General features: G+C 41.0%; 1 protein-coding gene across 1 annotated transcript in view; it reads right to left on the reverse strand.

The window, feature by feature from the left end:
• Positions 1 to 20,002, reverse strand: part of glg1.S (golgi glycoprotein 1 S homeolog) — a 46,604-nt gene that overhangs the window by 16,598 nt on the left and 10,004 nt on the right. Inside the window, exons 2-10 of the mRNA XM_041561268.1 lie at positions 13,899 to 13,931; positions 12,830 to 12,916; positions 11,312 to 11,527; positions 10,742 to 10,945; positions 4,274 to 4,345; positions 3,592 to 3,775; positions 2,997 to 3,211; positions 2,357 to 2,478; positions 867 to 968 (exon numbers count right to left, since the gene is read on the reverse strand). Coding sequence (XP_041417202.1) covers positions 867 to 968; positions 2,357 to 2,478; positions 2,997 to 3,211; positions 3,592 to 3,775; positions 4,274 to 4,345; positions 10,742 to 10,945; positions 11,312 to 11,527; positions 12,830 to 12,916; positions 13,899 to 13,931 — 1,235 coding nt within the window. The remainder of the gene's footprint in view (positions 1 to 866; positions 969 to 2,356; positions 2,479 to 2,996; positions 3,212 to 3,591; positions 3,776 to 4,273; positions 4,346 to 10,741; positions 10,946 to 11,311; positions 11,528 to 12,829; positions 12,917 to 13,898; positions 13,932 to 20,002) is intronic.

The raw sequence follows: 20,002 nt of genomic DNA on the forward strand, positions 1-20,002 counted from the left end.
AAAGCATGTGCAGTGAATCAGCAGAAAAGAAGATGGGGAGCTACTGGGGCATCTTTTGAGGCACAGATCTTTACTGCTAAAGGGCTGTGGTTGTCTTGGGCTGGTACAGAAGCACAAAACATAATGTACAACATTTCTAGACAACTTCTTTAGTTTAACTTTCCTTGTCCTTTAAAGGGATAAATACTGTCATGGGGAGGAAAATTTTTTTTTCCAAATGAATCCGTTAATAGTGCAGCAGAATTCTGCACTGGAATCCATTTCTCAAAAGAGCAGAATTCAATTTTGAAATCTGACATGGGGCTAGACATATTGTCAATTTCCCAGCTGCCCCAAGTCATGTGACTTGTGCTCTGATAAACTTTACTCACTCTTTACTGCTGTACTGCAAGTTGGAGTGATATCTACCCCTCCTTTTCCCCCCAGCAGCCAAACAAAAGAACAATGGGAAGGTCACCAGATAACAGCTCCCTAACACAAGATAACAGCTGCCTGGTAGATCTAAGAACAACACTCAATAGTAATAACCCATGTCTCACTGAGACACATTCAGTTACATTGAGAAGGAAAAACAGCAGCCTGCCAGAAAGCATTTCTCTCCTAAAGTGCAGGCACAAGTCACATGACCAGGGGCAGCTGGGAAATTAACAAAATATCTAGCCCCATGTCAGATTTCAAAATTGAATATAAAAAAAATCTGTTTGTTCTTTTGAGAAATGGATTTCAGTGCAGAATTCTGATGGAGTGGCACTATTAACTGATGCGTTTTGAAAAAAAAACATGTTTTTCCATGACAGAATCACTTTAAGGAAAGCAAATAATTCTATGCACACATATGCATTGCTTGGTTATTAAAAAGTACTTACTTCCAGTCACGAGAAATGAAGTACTGTAGTTCCAGTAAGCGATGTTCACACTCCTCCACCATTTTCTCAGTGTACAAATGTTCCATGAGACAGGACAGGATCCTGAAGAGTCAAAGAATAGTACACATAAAACACATGAATCCATGAAACCTTGAACGTGGGGTGTAACTGGCAAAAATTGCTTTAAGTAGTTTCATACCAGGTGTTTTCCCACAGGCACATCTACACTGGGGAAAAATTAGGATCCGCTTCCTTCTGCCCTGACATAAGTAGGCACGGCATCAGCCTGTGAACAGACCTGAACTAAGACTGGGCAAATATTGCCGCGGAAATCAAAAGTACGGTACTTATTTTTGCCACAAAATCCTTGTGTCTGTGCACAGTCAGGAGTAGAAGTGGGCAGACCTGCATTATGTCCTCCAACTCAAACACTAAAATCTGATGTCACATGGTGCTAAACAATATTAAACTATCAAAGGTATTCCGCTGGCTTCAAAGCACGGAAATGTGATGAAGAGGAAATAATTCATTAATGTGCCAGCTTTACTTTATTTCTAAGGCATAAGAAAGTCAGGTCAGCTTTCATGTAACCAAAGAGTAAAGTAGTGTGTGTGTGTTTGCTAATATACAAGTCAGGATATGCTTCCATATCACTTGTCTCAACAAACTTATTCTACAATACATCACAAATGGTAAAAATTAAAAGTTTTTTTTTAATGATTTCATTTTTCTCTGTGATAATAAAACAATACATTGTACTCTATGGTTGCATAAAACTATACTAGGGGCAAAACAATGCTACAGGGTTTAATCAATGTTATAGTAGACAATGAATAGTGACCCAAATTACAGAAAAAAGATTAGGTCCCATATAAAATATGGAAATTGAATTCCTCATAATATCCTATTAAAAACAATTATTTATGTTTAACCGATTTGCGGTTTATCTGCTTGTGAATTATTATTAGCATTCACTACAATTCGGATGCACGTTTATAGCATTAAAATTCCCCCTTCAAGGAATGGTTCTCATTATTAGGAAAATACCCCTTATGTGCAAAACTGCAGGTGCGGAGCATTTCATAGGATTCATAACTGTAAAAGCCTATCTGGTTGTCAAATCAACTAAAAACAGATAGCTAACATGTTATTGTTACTTTTTATAGCTTATCTTTATATACTATAACTCTCTACTATATCTATCTATACTATATTTATCTATCTCCCAATCACTGAAATCACCATCTAGTTGCTAATTCCAAACGGGAAAGCTTCAAAACAAAATTGTTGTGGAATATCACTACCTACGAATAGCTAATCTGAATGCGAACTATCCCATTAAATAAGAGAAAATTAAAAGGCCAGTCTTTACCTTTTAAATTCTGAATATATATATATAAATACACAGGTTCACAGCCACTAAAAAAGTTTACCTACACAGAAAATGCTGTAAGCTCCTATAGCTCCAAAGTAAAAAGGGTAACACTTACATGGGATCTCCGGAACGGACATGTTTGCAGGCAGTCTGAATGACAGACTCACAAGCTTCATTGAGAGCACGGTCAATTCGGTAATCTGCTCCAGGGTCTGTCTCTTGTACCAGTGTTTGGAGCTATATGGGGGGGGGATTTAAAGACAAAATGTACATATCTTTTCAACAGCAAGTGTCGTATAGCCTATTAATACTGTATATATATTCAAAAAATTCAGGCTGTAAAGTAATGTACTACTAGGTACTACCAGCTGTCCTTCACATATTTTGGCTGATTTGGGATAGATTAATTGTGTTTTGAGACTATGTACAGAAGACAGACTATCACAAGACAAGTAACTAAAAAGGGCTATACAGTGCAGGATTTTCTGCAAAGCTATATTATATGGCAGTACTTGTATATGTAGTACTATACATTTTGCAATAAATAGTATAGAAGAAAGGACACTGCAATCACTATGCAGCAATATATATCGTTCTAGCACATATACAAACATGACATTCTACCTATTTGCATATTTAATGGAAATATAAAGTGGAGAACATATAACATTAAGTTGATACTGAATGCATAGCTTTCTAATAAACCTGTTTGACTAAAAGTCACTCATGCAGGTATTTGCAATAGAAAGACTCACAGCTTGCTGACACTTTTCTGCAATGTTGCCTTTCTCTCCTCGCACCACTTTCATAAGGCAATGCAACGTCCGTCCTTTTCTATGTAGGCCAGAGCAGTGGTGCTCAATCTCGCCTCGACAGCTGAGAATGATCTCTGGACTCAAAGAGAAATCTTCCATCAACATGCGTCTGTAATCTAGCATCTCCCCCTGACACTCACTGCTCACTTGGCGACCTGAAAGCAAGGGAAAACAAATACATTTTTGTCCATCACTAGGGCAAAGGCTTCACATTGTTGTTGTTTTTTTTTTTTTAATACATTATTGTAAAGCACTGTGCAACTAAAAAACAGGGCAGATTTAACTGTCATACAATAGAAATGTTAAAAACAACTAATAAAGAAAACTAGAACTTTAAGAACCTCACAAATCTACTGCCATCCACCACATACAATCAAAGACACACACAAAAAAGTATTTCTACATAAAGTAGTCATTAATCAATTTCACAGCCAAAGGAGACAAAAACAGACCAAACTCCTCCTCAACTTAGGTGTAGATAGAAACAGCAACTTCTATGACTACCGAAGAACAGGGTTTTCGCCCATGCACATACCTCTATGAACAGCAGATTCCAGACACAGCAGTAGATAAGAAAGCCGTGCTTCTCGTGAACGAGGGTGATTTTCTACATTACATCGGTACTTCTTCAGGTCAGCTTTACAGGACTTTGCCAACGAATAACTGATTTTGTAATCTTGAGCTATCAGCTTCTGCCGTGTGGTAAGAGCATCACGGCACTGTGGACAGAAAATAAATGTAATCTCTTATAGACCCAATTTAAATAAAAACTCACATTTGTAAAAAAAAAATTTAAGAAATTATTTCCCATTTCTCTGTAATAAAATAGTACCATATAATGGATTCCAACTATGCTATAATGAATCGTTAATGGAGGCAAAACAACACAATTGTGTTTAATTAATGTTTCAATTCTTTTTAGTAGACTTTGTAGGGAGATATGAAGATCCAAATTAAAGAAAGAACCCTTTATCCAAATAACCACAGGTGCGGATCATTCTGGATAACAGGTCTCATGCATATGCAATGTTTTTAGCAGTGAAGGGTCATCCATGGCACTTTGTACAGAGAAAGGAGGAAAATATATTTTACACAAATAAGGACCGTCACGGCTAACTTCTTTGCCAACAACAGAATTGTTTCTTACACTGGATTACAAGGATTACAATGAAAGATTGTCTCTAATGGATTTTCAGCAGCAGTTTCCAGAAACATACCGGTTCGCTCATGGATTCCTCAAACTTGTGGTTGAAAAGACACTTATAGACTCTGCCTTCTCCAGCTTGGACCTGTTGGGTGGTTAAATATAATTAAATAACACGTGACAGACAGAAATCAGTACCTTATAAAGCTTGCAGAGACAGACAACCAGTAAATTTTATAACTAGTAATGGTAGGATTGGAGGAAAATTGGGATTTTCCACAACAGAGGGCCAGAAGTCATATCTACTCAATGTAGAAACTGGTACGATTATTAAAACAGGATTTTTGTACTCACCGTTAAATCTGTTTCTCTGTAGTCGAAAGGGGGACACAGGGACCGATGGGGTTAAGCTCCATCCTCCAGGAGGCAGGACACTTGAAGTAATTAAAGTGGGCGTGCCAGGTTAGGCTTAACCCCACACACTGTACTCAGACTTCAGTTTGTTCCAAAGCTGCTACTAGAATTACTAAACTTATAACAGGCAGAACTAGTAAACCAAGGAACCTATTCAGAAAACCAAATATGGTCTGTAGCTCGTCACTGGGCGGGAAGCCCTGTGTCCCCCTTTCGACTACAGAGAAACAGATTTAACGGTGAGTACAAAAATCCTGTTTTCTCTGTCGTCTTTAGGGGGACACAGGGACCGATGGGGACTTATCAAAGCAGTCCCAAACAGCAGGGTGGGTGCGAGCATAGACCGAAACTGCAGAATTACTTAACTGCTTGCAACACCTTACGCCCGAGAGAAGCCTCGGCCGAGGAAAAGGTGTCAACTTTGTAAAACTTGGTAAATGTGTTAACGGATGACCAGGTAGCCGCCTTGCAGATCTGCTCCAAGGAAGCAGAGTTACGCCAAGCCCAAGAGGCACCTACCGATCTAGTGGAATGAGCCCGGATACCTTCAGGCGGTGCTCTTCCCTTTGTAGTATATGCTTGCTTGATAGTTTCTCTAATCCAACGAGCAAGAGAAGTCTTAGAAGCCGCCTGTCCTCTTCGAGGTCCAGAGGGAATCACAAACAATGACCTTGAAGTTCTGAAGGCTTTTGACCGTTCAACGTACCAGCGAAGAGCTCTGACTACGTCAAGGCTGTGGATCCTGCGTTCCTTATCGTTCTTAGGTTCCGGACAGAGGGAAGGAACGATAATCTCCTGATTCAGATGGAACTCCGAAACAACCTTCGGCAGGAAATGTGGAAGTGTGCGTAGAACAGCCTTGTCTTTGTGAAAGATGAGATATGGAGAGTCGCAAGACAGAGCGCTAAGTTCAGATACTCGTCTAGTAGAGGATATTGCCATCAGAAAGACCACTTTCCACGTCATCCATGCATCGGAAATTGAACCCAGGGGTTCAAAGGGAGGATCAAGTAAGGCTTCCAGCACCAGATTGAGATCCCATCCAGCTGTAGGCGGTCGGAATGGGGGTGCCACGTGAGCGACTCCCTGTAGAAAGGTGCGAATCGTCTCCTCAGTAGCTAGGCGCTTTTGAAATAGGATAGAAAGGGCAGAAACTTGCACCTTGAGGGAGCTGAGTTTAAGCCCTAATTGGAGGCCCCGCTGAAGAAAGGACAAGATTCGAGGGATACAGGGCTCCATGAACGAAAATTCTGACTCATTGCACCACTCGAGGTAGGAGTGCCAAACTCTATGGTACGACTTGGAAGACGATGGTTTTCGAGCTTTGAGCATAGTAGCAATAACCTCTTCCGTCAATCCCTGATTTCGCCAGATGGATGCTTCAACAGCCAGCCCGTCAAAGCAAACAGACCGGGATTGTGATGAGCTATGGGCCCTTGCTGCAGAAGGTCTGGCCTGCCGTCCAGCCGGACCGGTGGAGCCACGGACAGTTCTTGAAGATCGGAGAACCAGGTTCTTCGCGGCCAGAAGGGAGCTACTACGATTACTGTGGCTCTGGACTGCTTGAGCTTCTTGAGCACCCGAGGGAGCATTGGAAGTGGAGGGAAGACATAAGCCAGCTTGAACTGCCAGTGTTGTGTCATGGCATCTACCCCTGCCGCTAGAGGGTCTCGGTATCGTGCAAAGAAGGTTGAGACTTTTCGATTTCGCCTCGACGCCATGAGATCTATGCTTGGTCTTCCCCAGATTGACACTAGTTGATCGAAAGCCTCCGGGTGAAGCTCCCACTCCCCGGGATCGAGTTGATTTCGACTGAGGAAGTCCGCCTTTGTATTGGCCACGCCTGGTATGTGAATGGCTGATAGTCTGACAGAGTTCTGCTCTGCCCACTGCAGAATCTCTCTGGCTTCTGCCAGAGCTTTTTGGCTCAGAGTCCCTCCCTGTCTGTTGATGTAGGCCACCGTGGTGACGTTGTCGCTTTGGATGCGGACTGACTGTAGCCGAAGGAGGTGGCTCCACTGACTGAGTGCCAACTTCACTGCCCTGAGTTCCAGAATGTTGATAGGAAGTCTGGACTCCGCGGGAGACCAGCGGCCCTGCGCAGAGTGGTTCTCCCAAGTTGCTCCCCAGCCCTGAAGGCTGGCATCCGTGGCCATCACCCTCCAATCTGGCGTCGCCCAAGATTGTCCTACTGCTAGGTTCTCGGGGGACAGCCACCACCGTAGAGCTTCTTTCGTCGCCGGAGATAACCGGACAGGTTGGTTCAACGATCCCCCCTTCCAGGTGGCAAAAATGCTGGACTGAAGAGGACGAAGATGTATCTGTGCGAAGGGGACAGCCTCGATGGCTGATACCATCGATCCGAGGACTTGCATTGCTCTGTGTACTGTGGATACCGGGCTGTCTATCAGAGACTGTACCTGACCCCTGATTCTGTTCTGTTTGACCAGAGGTAGACTGCGTGAGGGTGTTGAATTCCAACCCGAGAAAGGTCATGTGATGGCTCGGAGTCATATTGGATTTGGACCAATTGATGGTCCAGCCGAAGCTCTGGAGAAGTGAAATCGCCCTTTGGAGATCCACCCTGGCCTTCTCTACTGACCGGGCTTTGATAAGTAGGTCGTCGAGATAAGGTGTCACCGAAATCCCTTGCAGTCTCAGGGTGGCTGCCGACACTGCCATTAGTTTGGTGAAGACCCGCGGGGCCGAGGACAGGCCAAACGGTAGTGCCACAAATTGGTAATGTCTGTTTTGAAATGTTTTGAAATGCAAAGCGGAGGTAGCGATGATGAGGAGGCCAAATGGGAACATGGAGGTAGGCATCCCTTATGTCCAGGGACATCATTAGTTGACCCTGTTCCATGCCCCGAATTACTGATCTCAAAGTCTCCATTTTGAAGCGCACAGAACGGATGTACTTGTTCAGTCGCTTGAGGTCGAGAACAGGTCTGACCGTGCCGTCCTTCTTTGGGACTGTAAAAAGGTTGGAGTAGAACCCGGAGAATCTCTCCGGCTGAGGTACTGGTGTGATAACCCCCGATCTCTCCATCTTGTCTATGCACTCCAGAAAAGGTCTTTGTTTTAAGGGATTGGAGGGTACCCTGGACATAATGAATCTCCTGGGAGGCTGTGCCGCCAGGTCGAGATGGTAGCCCCCAGAGACGATCTCCTTGACCCAGGCATCTGAAGAGTGACGGATCCATTCCTCCCGGAATCGTAGTAATTTTCCGCCGATCTGTTCCAACGATTCCGGAGGGATTGCCCCGTCATGCCGACGTGGGCTTATCAGCGGATGGTTTGTTGTGAGGTCGATTACTCTTCCACGGGGGGCGGTTCTTGTCGTTGGTTTTGGAGCGAAAGTGGGATCTTTGTGGCGGACTACCCCGCCGCGCGAACCGGCCACTCTGGCCACGAAAAAAATTTCCCCGTCTGTTGGCTGATGATGCTCTACTTCTGGCTTGTGGAAGGAAGGTGCTCTTACCACCTGTCGCTTGTGAGATAATCTTCTCGAGTTCCTCGCCAAATAATCGTTGGCCCTTGTACGGAAGAGAAGTTAAGGACTTCTTGGAACTAATGTCCGCTGACCAATTCTTCAGCCAAAGCGTTCTGCGTGCGGCTATTGACAGAGCCGAAGTACGTGAAGTAAGCTGTGAGGCATCCAAGGAAGTATCACAAAGATAGCTTGATGCTTCCGCAATTGCTTGTGCAGAGGATAGAAGATCAGTTCGGGGAACACCACCCTGAATGTCCTTGACGAGTGACTCGGACCAAGCCTGAATGGCTCTTGAGACCCATGCTAAAGCCAAACAGGGCCGCAGTGTAGATCCTGCTGAGGAATATATTGCCCTTAAAAAACCTTCTAGTCTTTTGTCAGATGGATCCTTGAATGCCGCTGCGTCAGTGACTGGCAGCGTGGTAGATTTAGAAAGTCTTGACACTGGTGCGTCGACCACCGGGGGGTTAGACCACTTATCAATAAGCTCTTTAGAGAAGGGATAGGACTTTGTGAATTTCTTAGTAGCTTGAAACTTCCTTTCAGGAGCGTCCCACTCCTCTTGAATGATCCCTAGTAACTGATCATGTTCAGGAAAACAGACTGTAGATTTATGCTGTCGTTTGAAAAGAGATTTTGTCTCCCCTGTTTTAGACTTCGGTGAAATGTTAAGTACATCGAGTACCCCTTTAATAATGCCCTCAACATCATGAAGGCTATCCTTTTCCCTTGCCTCATCTTGTTCTTCTTGCTCATCATCAGAAGAAGCAATAGATGCCGGAAGTTCTCCCTCTGACTGGGAAGAACCCTGTTCAATAGAGGAATCCTCAGAAAAATTGTGAGTAACAGAATCCGCTTTTTCGTCATCAGGACGTTTGCGTTTACCACCGGATTTGTGGTGAAATTTAGCCAGCGCCTTTCCTAGATTATCAGCAATGGCTGGCAATCCCTGAAGAGAAGCCAGTGACTGTGACAACTGTACTGCCCATAATGGAGGGAGTGGGTCTGTTGCTGGCCCATGAGATAATTCCTGAGAAGTGCCTTGCACTGTATCTTCAGCTTGTGTTTCTGGTAGAGCCCCAGAGACCATAGCTGCCCCCTGCCCCATGGTGCAAGTTCTGCAAAGCGACTCACCCTGTGCCCCCTGAAATTTTTGTTGACACTTAGCACACACAAAAAAATTCACCTGTGCTGTGGGGACTCGTCCCCCCGCCCTGCTGAATAGCCCCCCTGGCCTACCTTCTGCCATCCTATGTAGAGGGTGTGGGGTAGCCAACCTGTGCCGTCGCCAGACAAGAGCTGTGCTGTGTAGCGCTGCTGAGCCGCGGGAAAAGACCCAAAATGGCCGCTGGAACGCACATGCGTTCCACTCGGCGCGCGCGTGTAACAGCCCGCCGAGGAAACCCAAAATGGCCGCTGGAACGCATCATGCGTTCCACTCGGCGCGTGCTGTAATACAGCCCGCCGAAGAAGCAGACAGCCGCCATTTGAGCAGCGCTGGAACGCTAGACGTTCCCTCGCTGGGTTCCTCCTATCTTCCTCCACCCACACTACTAAGGGAGAGTAAGGTATGGCTAGTCAGTGAGGCGACGGGCGGGCGGGCGGGGGGGTGGGGGGAGTTGGGGGTGAAAGGGGTCACCGGAGACAAAGTCATGCAGAATCAGCAGACATAGTGAACATACATTATATAACATATATGTAGTCACTTACCCCCCCCCCTCACACCGGCCAGACCCTCTGCGCTAGAATTAGAACAGGCATACGTCTGGGTGGTCTGTATAGCCCACAGGCTAGAGTTATGACCCCGGTGGATGTCCTCGCGTAGGGGGCTAACCATATAAGTACAGGTAATCCTGCCTTAGGTGTCACCCCTGGTGTCAGTCACAGACTGACCGTAGATTTCTCTCAGAGATAGAGATGTCCATCCTCCAGGTAGCAGGACACTTAAAAAACTGAAGTCTGAGTACAGTGTGTGGGGTTAAGCCTAACCTGGCACGCCCACTTTAATTACTTCAAGTGTCCTGCCTCCTGGAGGATGGAGCTTAACCCCATCGGTCCCTGTGTCCCCCTAAAGACGACAGAGAAATATATATGTACTAATGCAAGACACTTGAAATATATACCACTTTTTGTGCTTATTCAGCTGGATTTATGTAGAAAACGTGCATAAACACTATAAAAATAAATAGTATATTCCCCTTCCTCCAGATCAACAAAGTTAGGTTTCATCAAAGGAGGTTTTTTTCCAATCTAAGCAACTATGATACTAAGTTACCATGAAGCTAGGATATTATTTTATGGTATTATGTATATAGCTAAAGTTTTGCATAAATGAAAGAGTAAATTTACACAACTTTCCAATATAAAAAAAAATCAAAAATGGTCAATGGTTTTGTAAATGTAATCCCCGTAAAATAACTTTTTGTATATTGTGTTCTGTTTGGGTCTGAAAAAAGGATGTCCAATGTGAAATTTTCCCATATAAAGGTGAAATTTACAGAATACAACTTAAAACATAAGAACTGCATTAGAAAATTAAACCATCATGGTAACCAGTTTAAAAAATGCTAGAAAGCCTATAAGGTTTTTCGACCCTCAAAAAATCAGGATTGCACAACACCAACTCATACTTACAGTCTCACAGAACCTTTCACGGTCATCACGGCAGGCAAAGTAAAGGTGACGGTCTAAATGAAAGTCATCTGAAGAAAGTTCAGCCACTCGCAAAATAGCCTGCTTGCATTTATCAGAAATGTGCAACTGAGAGTTTACTTCCTCTGCTTCCTTAATTATTCCTTTCTCAAGGCAGGACACAACTTCTCCTTGAGAATGAGGGTCCTAAAAGAAAGAGCAAGTTAGACTTCAGACAAGTGAATTCAGACCATCTAGCTCTATATTCAGTGGTTAAACCAAATAATGAGCTTTTAAAATAGTTTCTTAAACAAAAACATTTCAAAACATGCAAGAAAACAAAATGCCAGAATTTCACATTCAAGATGGAGGAAGAACATGCACTGTTTAATGGTTTACAACTTTAAAATATGTGCGATGCTCCCATAATAAATATGGCCAACTTTAATATACAGTAAACACGTGCTTTTACAGTACTTTTAGCTATACTGCATACAATAATTTCTGTATTGTCATATACTATATATGAACTTCCAAGCAACATTTAATCAAGTCATTATAAATCCCACTCACTTTTTCACCAGGTCTTATGCTGCCACATTTTAAAGCATCTATTTCAGTTTTGCAGTCTTCCATAAATCCACATATAAGCCGGTAGTCGCTGTAGATAATAGCAGCCATCTTGGTGATATATTGGTGGCACTGGTACTCTGTGATATTAACACGGTGATCAACCAAACAAGAAACTATATATCCTTTGCCAGGAGTCTCATTTGCACATTCTGTTAGCTGCAAAGAAACACAATTAGGTTATGTGCATGACATTAATTAATACTGCCATATTGTCCAGCAAGTAGAACCCTCTGGATTGTTACAGTGTCAGCTACAAAGCTGAAAGGCAGGACAGAGCATATACATTTGGGGGGGGGGGTTGTATGATCTTTTAATGTATGGCCAGCTTAAGACTTTTCTTTTTAAAGTCTGCCTTTAAACTTGGAGAATCTGCTTACAAGTATGATTTTGCTGTCAGAATACAAAGCGTCTTTTACCTGAAAACATTATGAAATATTGAGCAAAACAATATAGTTTTTGAAATTCATTTATGGCTTTAAAAGTTATTGGTATTGTGTGCTGTCAAGGTGGGAATCTTGTTGACGAGTCCCCATCAAAAGATCTGGGTTATGACAAAACCTAAATCAAATTCTGCTTTCTGCTTTGATACAGCATAGCAAATGTATTCAGCTATTAAGCATAAAATGCATAAATAGCACATATATAGAAATTCATGTGAGTATCTTATGCAGCAGAGTTTGGATGGTGTCCACATGTATGCTGTAATACTGTAGGCATATTTCCCATAATTTCCATAATTATTATGCAGTTGAAAAATAAGGGTGTTAATTTGAATTAGATTCCCAGTGATACAAACACAACTCTGAATAACAAGGCTGGTTAATTTTAGAACTACTGCATTCACGTAAAATCTCACCAAAATTTGTCTTTAGAGACTAATGCCACCCAACTACTGCTTTGGGTACGGAGCCCTAAAGCTTTAGAACCAATGCCTTAGGGCAGTGCTACCCAACTGTTTGCAAGCCACTTGCTATACTATACTAAATGTTCAAGGACAAATTATAATAAAATTGTTATGTCATCCTAGGGGTCTGTGAAGCACTTGAGCAGAATCATAGGAATGAAGGCCACATCTAGCCTGCAGGCCTTCATTTTAACAGCCCTATCTTAGGAGCATTATGTTAACCCTGATCAACATCAAGATGATACATATAATCTTATACCCAAACTGTAGATGATGTATAGTTCTTTTTAAAAAAATACATTTAATTATTTTCTCATTCTGTTTGAGATATTAATGGATTATGAATGTGCTTCCTTGACTTATCACTGCCTACAATAAACAACTGATCCATGCTAGATGCTGATCTGTACTGGAACCAGTAAAATCTGTCAACAAGAATAAGAATGTTGCTTACTGCTGGAAAATAATGTTAGGTTTAAGAACTCACAAATAAATTGCTGAATATAAAATCAACTAACAGCTCCGGACAGTTTTCCAAGAAACATTTTACTAACCATGGACAGAGTGGACTTGCAGATTTCCTTTGCAACCGACTCAAATTTGAGGTCTTTTGTCAGGTTTAATTTATAATTCCATAGGAGCTGTAGATAACAATAAAACAATATATTTGCGACAAATTACAGTACCAGTAAAATACAATACAAAAACAAAATAAAGGATATTATATAAAATGTTAGTGATTACAAGTTGTCATATCAAAATCTGAGCAAATGTAAAAATAAATATCTGAAAAAAAAAAAGTCTCATCTTGAGGTTTGCAAGGTTTTGACAGAAGATGGGTCCAAGAGTTCCAATTCATTCAAAATGTGTCCAAACCCGAAAAGAATGCCCAGGTATATTCAGAAAAACTAATGCATTTAGTACATGCCTAGAATGGTTTTATTACCAGGAGTCTAAGAGCAATTACACCTTTTGCCACATCTACAAAATGTCAGAAAATACCTTGTCATATGGGATATTGTGACTCAACTCTACTAAAACACTCAACTGCTTAATTGCTCAAAAATGTGCACAAAGGCATTTTTGAATAATTATGCGTTTAAAATAGTTTAGCAGAGGTGATTCTCAGAGTAAAAAATATTGCAATATATTTCCTGGCATTTTGTAGCCGTGACAAAAACCACCTTATGTCCATTGCCCTTAAAGGAATTGTTCAGTGTAAAAATAAAAACTATTTAAATAGATAGGCTGTGCAAAATAAAAAATGTTTCTATGTATATATAGTTATTCTGGAAAAAAAGATATAAGGCTTATGGCACACGGATAGGACTATAATCCTGTCACTGTGAACACAACATGCATGTCGGCCAAAATACAGTGTGTGCCACTAACCTAAACCTAACTGTACATAAAATATTCTCATGGCTGGTTTTATGATCTCTTCAAGCCTACCTAAACATATTTGAAAATAAATATAAAAAATAAATCTACTAAATTACTAGTTCTGTGCTGCCATTATTTAAGTGGCAGTTTTGAAGCATAAGGTATCGGATATTTATAAAGATTGATAGCACACAGCTGTATTCCTAGTGTAAATGGAACTATTAAAAGTGTCATACTTACATGGTTGCAGTCGGAGGAAATTTCATTATCAGTCTGGAAAGTAGAAAAAAAAAAATGAATGTGTCTGAAATCCTAAAACACATTTTTAATTTTAATTTATAAATGCAATTACTTGCATTCACACTAGTATTGTTTATAATCATAATAATGACAGTTTTTGAAGCAGTGTCAAAGATGATAAATTCCTGTAAAATATAAAAAGAAAAAAGTATCTTGAAAAGTTGTGCATATGACTTGTCACCTTGTCACAGTATTAAGCACTCGCACTGTTACATTTCTATTCTTCCTTAGTCAAGAGAGACCAGAGCAACAAGAAAAAATTCTTATTAGCAGCTATATGTTCAGACTGGTCCTAATAAGAGTAAGAATCAGACTATGACAATGCACAGTAGCTTTTACATGAAGAAGTCACTGGATTTAGCCAAAAATGCCCATACGTTGTCTGTGAATTTTATACACAGGACCCTCTTATCTTCCCAATACAGGAGACACTTGCCTGCTAAGAACTTAGTTTTTTGCTTTTCTTTTTTTCTGCATAATTTGCTGGTATGAAATACATATACAAAAACCTTTAAAACCATTGACAATTTATAATGTATATTGCAAAGATTGCTTAGAATTGGGTTTACTTTTATTATGCACAATTCTTATTTTGGGGTTGGCACTTCCTTTAACATATTACAGATTGTCTAATTTAACTAGTTTAAAGACTCCATCATAATCATATGATATAACCCTAGGGAGTCATTGGGCAGGATGGGGTACCACTAAAAATACTTTAAGGGTTAAATGATAGTCTGTAACATCTTTGTAACAGATAAAAGAGGCATAAAAGGATCTGGTAAGAAGTGGTGTAGCTAGATATTTTGGCCAGGGTCAGACTGAGCCAAAAGGGCCCTCTCCCAGTCAAGCCATCATCAGCTCTGGGTAGGGTAGAGGGCTGGGTGGATTGGGCCCACCAGGTTTTGTCCAAATTGTCACAGCAGCCCAGTCTGAAACCATTTTCGCAACTACTGAAACCAGTCACAAGGATGTAGTTGGAAGTAATTTTGGGTATCTGGAGTCAGTCGCCAAAAATGTAGAGACTTTGACTCCTAATAACTTTAAATACAAGCACTGAAAGTAGGATAGGTAGTGGTAGTATGGTATACCATGGAGTCGGACGCTAAGGATTTATAAACTCCACAACCCTGCAAATAAAAGATGACAGAAACTACTGCATTTTTAAAGTAGCAGTTTGGGATCCATCTCCCATAATACTGCAACAGTCCAGGAAAGCCTGGTTACACATTTGTCAAATGTGTAATAATTATTATTATTATTACTGAGCTCTACCACTTGAAATTTGCACTGAAATAGTGTTCACTAATCACCTGGAATGGAAAATGACAAACTGCAGTAACAATGTCTAGTCATACAGACACATTTACCAGCACTGGAACCATGGACCTGCAAGCCTGTGGTCCTTATTTCTAATGCAAATAGGCAAAGGATCCAGCTAAAAAATTAATATGACTTATGACATTTAGCAAAATGGAGAAATCATATAGAAACCTAATCCTGGCCTCTGGACATTATGTTGAGCCTCAGTGCTGATATAGGATTTAATTCTGGCTGGGTCATATAGAAGTATTTTTAAAAAACAAAATTTTCATTCTAAACAAAACATTGTGGCTATATTTAGGCTTGTGCTCAAACCCTGTCACTATAAATAGCCCTGCCAGCTGCTATAGGAAAGACTGGGATTGGTTGATTTATCATGCGCACTGTATTTGAGTCATGAGGGAAACCAAGTAGTGTGAGAAGAAATGCAGAGTAACGTTTGATATCTTGTAAAGATATAAACCAATTTCTCTTCTTAGCTAGAGGGAAAAGGGGATGAGAGAGGATTCATTCTCCTGTTTAATATGCTTTTAAACACTGCCTTATAGAAGAACAACACTTTCAGAAGGAATGTTCCCAATATACTGGCCTAAAAAAAGCAATATATTTTACCACAAAACACTTGCATAAACTGGCACCTGGGCACCAAAGTTATTGGTATGAGTTTGACCTTTAAAGGGACAGTGTACATCGACATACTCTTTTGCTAAAAATAAGCACAACAAATTGTATTAAATATATACTGCATTTGATTTATTTTTTAAATATATATTTTCTTAATTGTATACATTATAAACCACTGTTCAAAAATTGCTACCGCTATATAAACAAGTTAATTTGTGAAAAAGGTGATAACTGTATAAACAAACCCTAAACTGCAGCCTCAGATCAAAATACAGATTTCGGTGCAGAAAGCACTATTAACTGATGCGTTTTGGGGGGGGGAACATGTTTCCCGCGACAGTATGCCTTTAAGGCTGGTTACATTGCATTTGTGCAAGCTCTCGCAGGCAGGGCATTCTGAGCCCATTCTTTGTTACATTGTGTGTGAATGATTTGTTTGTACTTTCTTTAATGCACTGAACTTCTGTCCATGACCTAGTGGAGTATACAAAATGAATCAAATAAAATAGCCTGCCTACAGCCGATATAGCAGCCATCGCTTCCACACAGGTATCACTATGTGTTTACACAAATGAACAGGCAAAAGAAAGGAGCACAAAATAAATCAGATTAAACTGTGACAGCTCTAACTAATAACTACAACTGCAAGGTGGTGTTTGCAATTTAAAAAAAAAAAAAATTCCCCCCCGACTTCATTAAATTGGATGTTTGCATTAAAGCGAACAGAGCCTCTGCCATACACTGTATAAAACTGCACTTTTGAAATCAAATACTCTTCCCTATTATGTGGTAACTGGAGCACAACAGGAGCCAGACACATCCGCAAGGAATTGCCGATGTTATGCTGTTAAAGAGCACATAGTCCCTATATTACAAAATCCACTTTGTCAACCTTTAGAAACAGAATAAATATCACTTAAATTCCAAGCTGTCATTTTTTTGTCAAAATCTTACATTTAAAAGTGCAAAGCCAGACCTGCATATCCAGGGCCCTGACATTAATACTAGCACATCCATAAGTGGAATGATGGGGACAGCTAAAGAATCTACAGAAATATTCAACAGTGACTCATATCATCTTGTTCCAGATTGCCTGCCAGCGGATAAATGCAGGCAAACAATCAGCCCCTAACAGCTTTCGGATGTGCCTGCACATGGAGCCACTTGATTCAGCCCTAATGCAGGCATACTGAGCAGATTTCAGCACCAAAATGCATACTCACATGCTAACATCCACTCCATGTGCCAGCACTGGTGCTGACACGGGTGCAGGGACATTACTTAAGAGTGTAGGTGCAGATCACGTGCGGCATGAGATTGCGGTAAAAAAAGCACACATTCTACTATTCTAGTTGCTCAGATACAGTCCAAACAATGAACCCAAGTGCCATCAGGAAGAACCACAGTGGTAAATCTGCCCTAACCCTCCTATAGCTGTTTCCTTTAAATTAAAGGAACATGTGGAGTCTGTAGCAGGAACAGCAAAATAGAGATTTTTAAAGGAATACTGTTTTAAAACAGATCAGTTAATCGTGCTGTTCCAGCAGAATCGTGCACTGAAATCCATTTCTCAAATATTTTTATATTTTATTTTGAAATCTGACATGGGGCAAGACATATTGTCAGTTTTCCAGCTGCCCCCAGTCATGTGACTTGTGCTCTGATAAACTTCAGACACTCTTCACTGCAAGTTGGAGGGATATCACCCCCTCCCTTTCCCCGCAGCAGAACAATGGGAAGGTAATCAGATATCAGCTCCCTAACACAAGATAACATGGTAGATCTAAGAATGCCAATAGCAATAGTAAAATCCAGGTCCCACTGTGACACATTGTTACATTGAGTAGGAGAAACAGCCTGAAAGAAACCAGTTCCATCCTAAAGTGCTGGCTCTTTCTGAAAGCACATGGCCAGGCAAAATGACCCGAGATGGCTGCCTGCACAAAAGTATAAACTAAAAAAAAAATTCACTTGCTGGTTCAGGAATGAAATTTTAAATTGTAGAGTGAATTATTTGCAGTGTAAACAGTGTCATTTAGAAATAAAACCGGCATCATGACACAATCCGTTTAAATCTCAGACCAAATACTGTACTGTACTTGCAGCAGGCATATACCAAAGTCTGCCGTGCAGTGAAAGCTGGTTTCTATAACATGCCCAATACCTTTTCTACTGTCTTATATTGATCTACCTTAATTAGCATATATTTCCAAGAGTCAACATTCTGAATCATAGGTACATAGGGAGACTGGGAAGATCAATATTTGAGTTTAGCTGGGTTGCAGCTGGTGTGCTTTACAAGTAAAGGCGTGTGGTTCATAGCAAGTAGTAGCAACAAAGCAGAAACTGAGCAATGGCTGGTATGTCAAAGACTTGGGTGGCCATACATGCACCTAGTCGTACCAAAAATTTTTCACATAATATTTGTCGTTTGTATGGTGGGAGACAAGTTGGTGGAAGATTTTGATTGGGCATCTTTGAAGGCAGCCGAACACGAGCTGCTGTTACTGCTAAATCGTCAGATACAGGTAGAATTCTATTGTTTCTACCCGTATATCCGACAATTCAGCTCTACAAGTGTGTGTTAAAATGAACAATCTTTCTAAGAAAAATCATAATTGCTATGTCAACCTTGGCAACCTTGAAGCCTAGGACCTGAGAAGCTGGATCTCAGCCTGAGGAGAACCTTGTGTTTCAGTGGCAAAATCTGCTGTGTCTGCCTGCACCCGAGCAGAGATAATTTTTCCAGATGCAGGAACATGGGCAGCAGCGGAGGAGCAGATTCTCAGCCTACATTTCTCCACAGGGCAAGATCCCCCTCGTCTGGCCCAAGCATAAGGACTATAGCAAATGGGGTATATTTTCCACAGCTATACTAGTCATAATGGAAAAAAAATCTTATTCCCAAGTATTTTTTTTTTTTTGCCTGGGCCGCAGTCTAGCTGTCTCAGGTTAATGCCAGTCATGGTGCATTATTATCAGCTAGTGGATTAATTCTGCCTTTACCCCAAAAATCAGACCCTTCTTTGCCTGAACCCAGAACAATTATGTTAGGCCAGATGCAGGAACATGTGGCGAATTTCGGCAAAGAAATGTATCAATTTGGTCAGGATTGAGGACGTAGTACCGTTTGTGTTTACAACAAAACAAAACAGAAAGTAGTGCACCGGATACAAGTAGGATATTTGCCTAACTAAGCTAATAAAAAAACATGTAATTTAGTAAAGGTATGATGACATTGCTATTACATCTTACTGTCCCTTTACCCATAAGGGCAATGGCAAGTGAAACCTTTTGTCACCGGATTAAATTTGTGATACTGTGGACAACAAATGAACCTTTATCTTCTTCCCACCAGCAGCAGTGTGAATCAAAGTGGGAAAACATGCATCGCTTCTATTTTGCAAAGTAGCCAGTAGGGATGCACCAAATCAACTATTTTGGATTCGGACAAACCCCTGAATCATTCGTGAAAGATTTGGCCGATTACCGAACCAAATTTGCATATGCAAATTAGGGGTGGGAAGGGGAAACCATTTTTACTTCCTTGTTTTGTGACAGAAGATGATGTGATTTCCCTCGTCACCCTAATTTGCATATGCAAGGCATCTATTCACCGGCATATAATCCATTTTACATGGTTAATCAATTCATTTTCATTCTGTAATGGAAATCATTGCATGCGATCAAAAATAATTCCAAAAGCCACCGTCTATAAACACAACCTGAATTTGTGGATGCAGCGACAAACAAAACCTCTACCATTCAGAGTAGAAACCAAATAAACATTATCAAGAAATACCACTGCTTGGTGGCCAAGCTCATATCAGATGGACTTAGGAAAAGTGGAAAACTGCCCTTTGGTCAGATAAGTAAAAATGGGAAGGCACTTTCAAATTACAATCAGCACCTGGTTCAAAAGCCAACATCTGTCATGGTATGCAATGGATAGCTTGTACAAGTAGGGACATATAGCATACATTTTCACAATGCATCAAGCCATGTAAAATAATGTAAAATAGAAGAAATTGTTTTTATTTTAATACCTTTTGAGTCAAAAATGTTTGTATTGGCTTTAAAACTATGCTCAGCCCTCC

The sequence above is a fragment of the Xenopus laevis genome, chromosome 4S, assembly GCF_017654675.1.
Source record: "Xenopus laevis strain J_2021 chromosome 4S, Xenopus_laevis_v10.1, whole genome shotgun sequence".
Classification (NCBI taxonomy): domain Eukaryota; kingdom Metazoa; phylum Chordata; class Amphibia; order Anura; family Pipidae; genus Xenopus; species Xenopus laevis.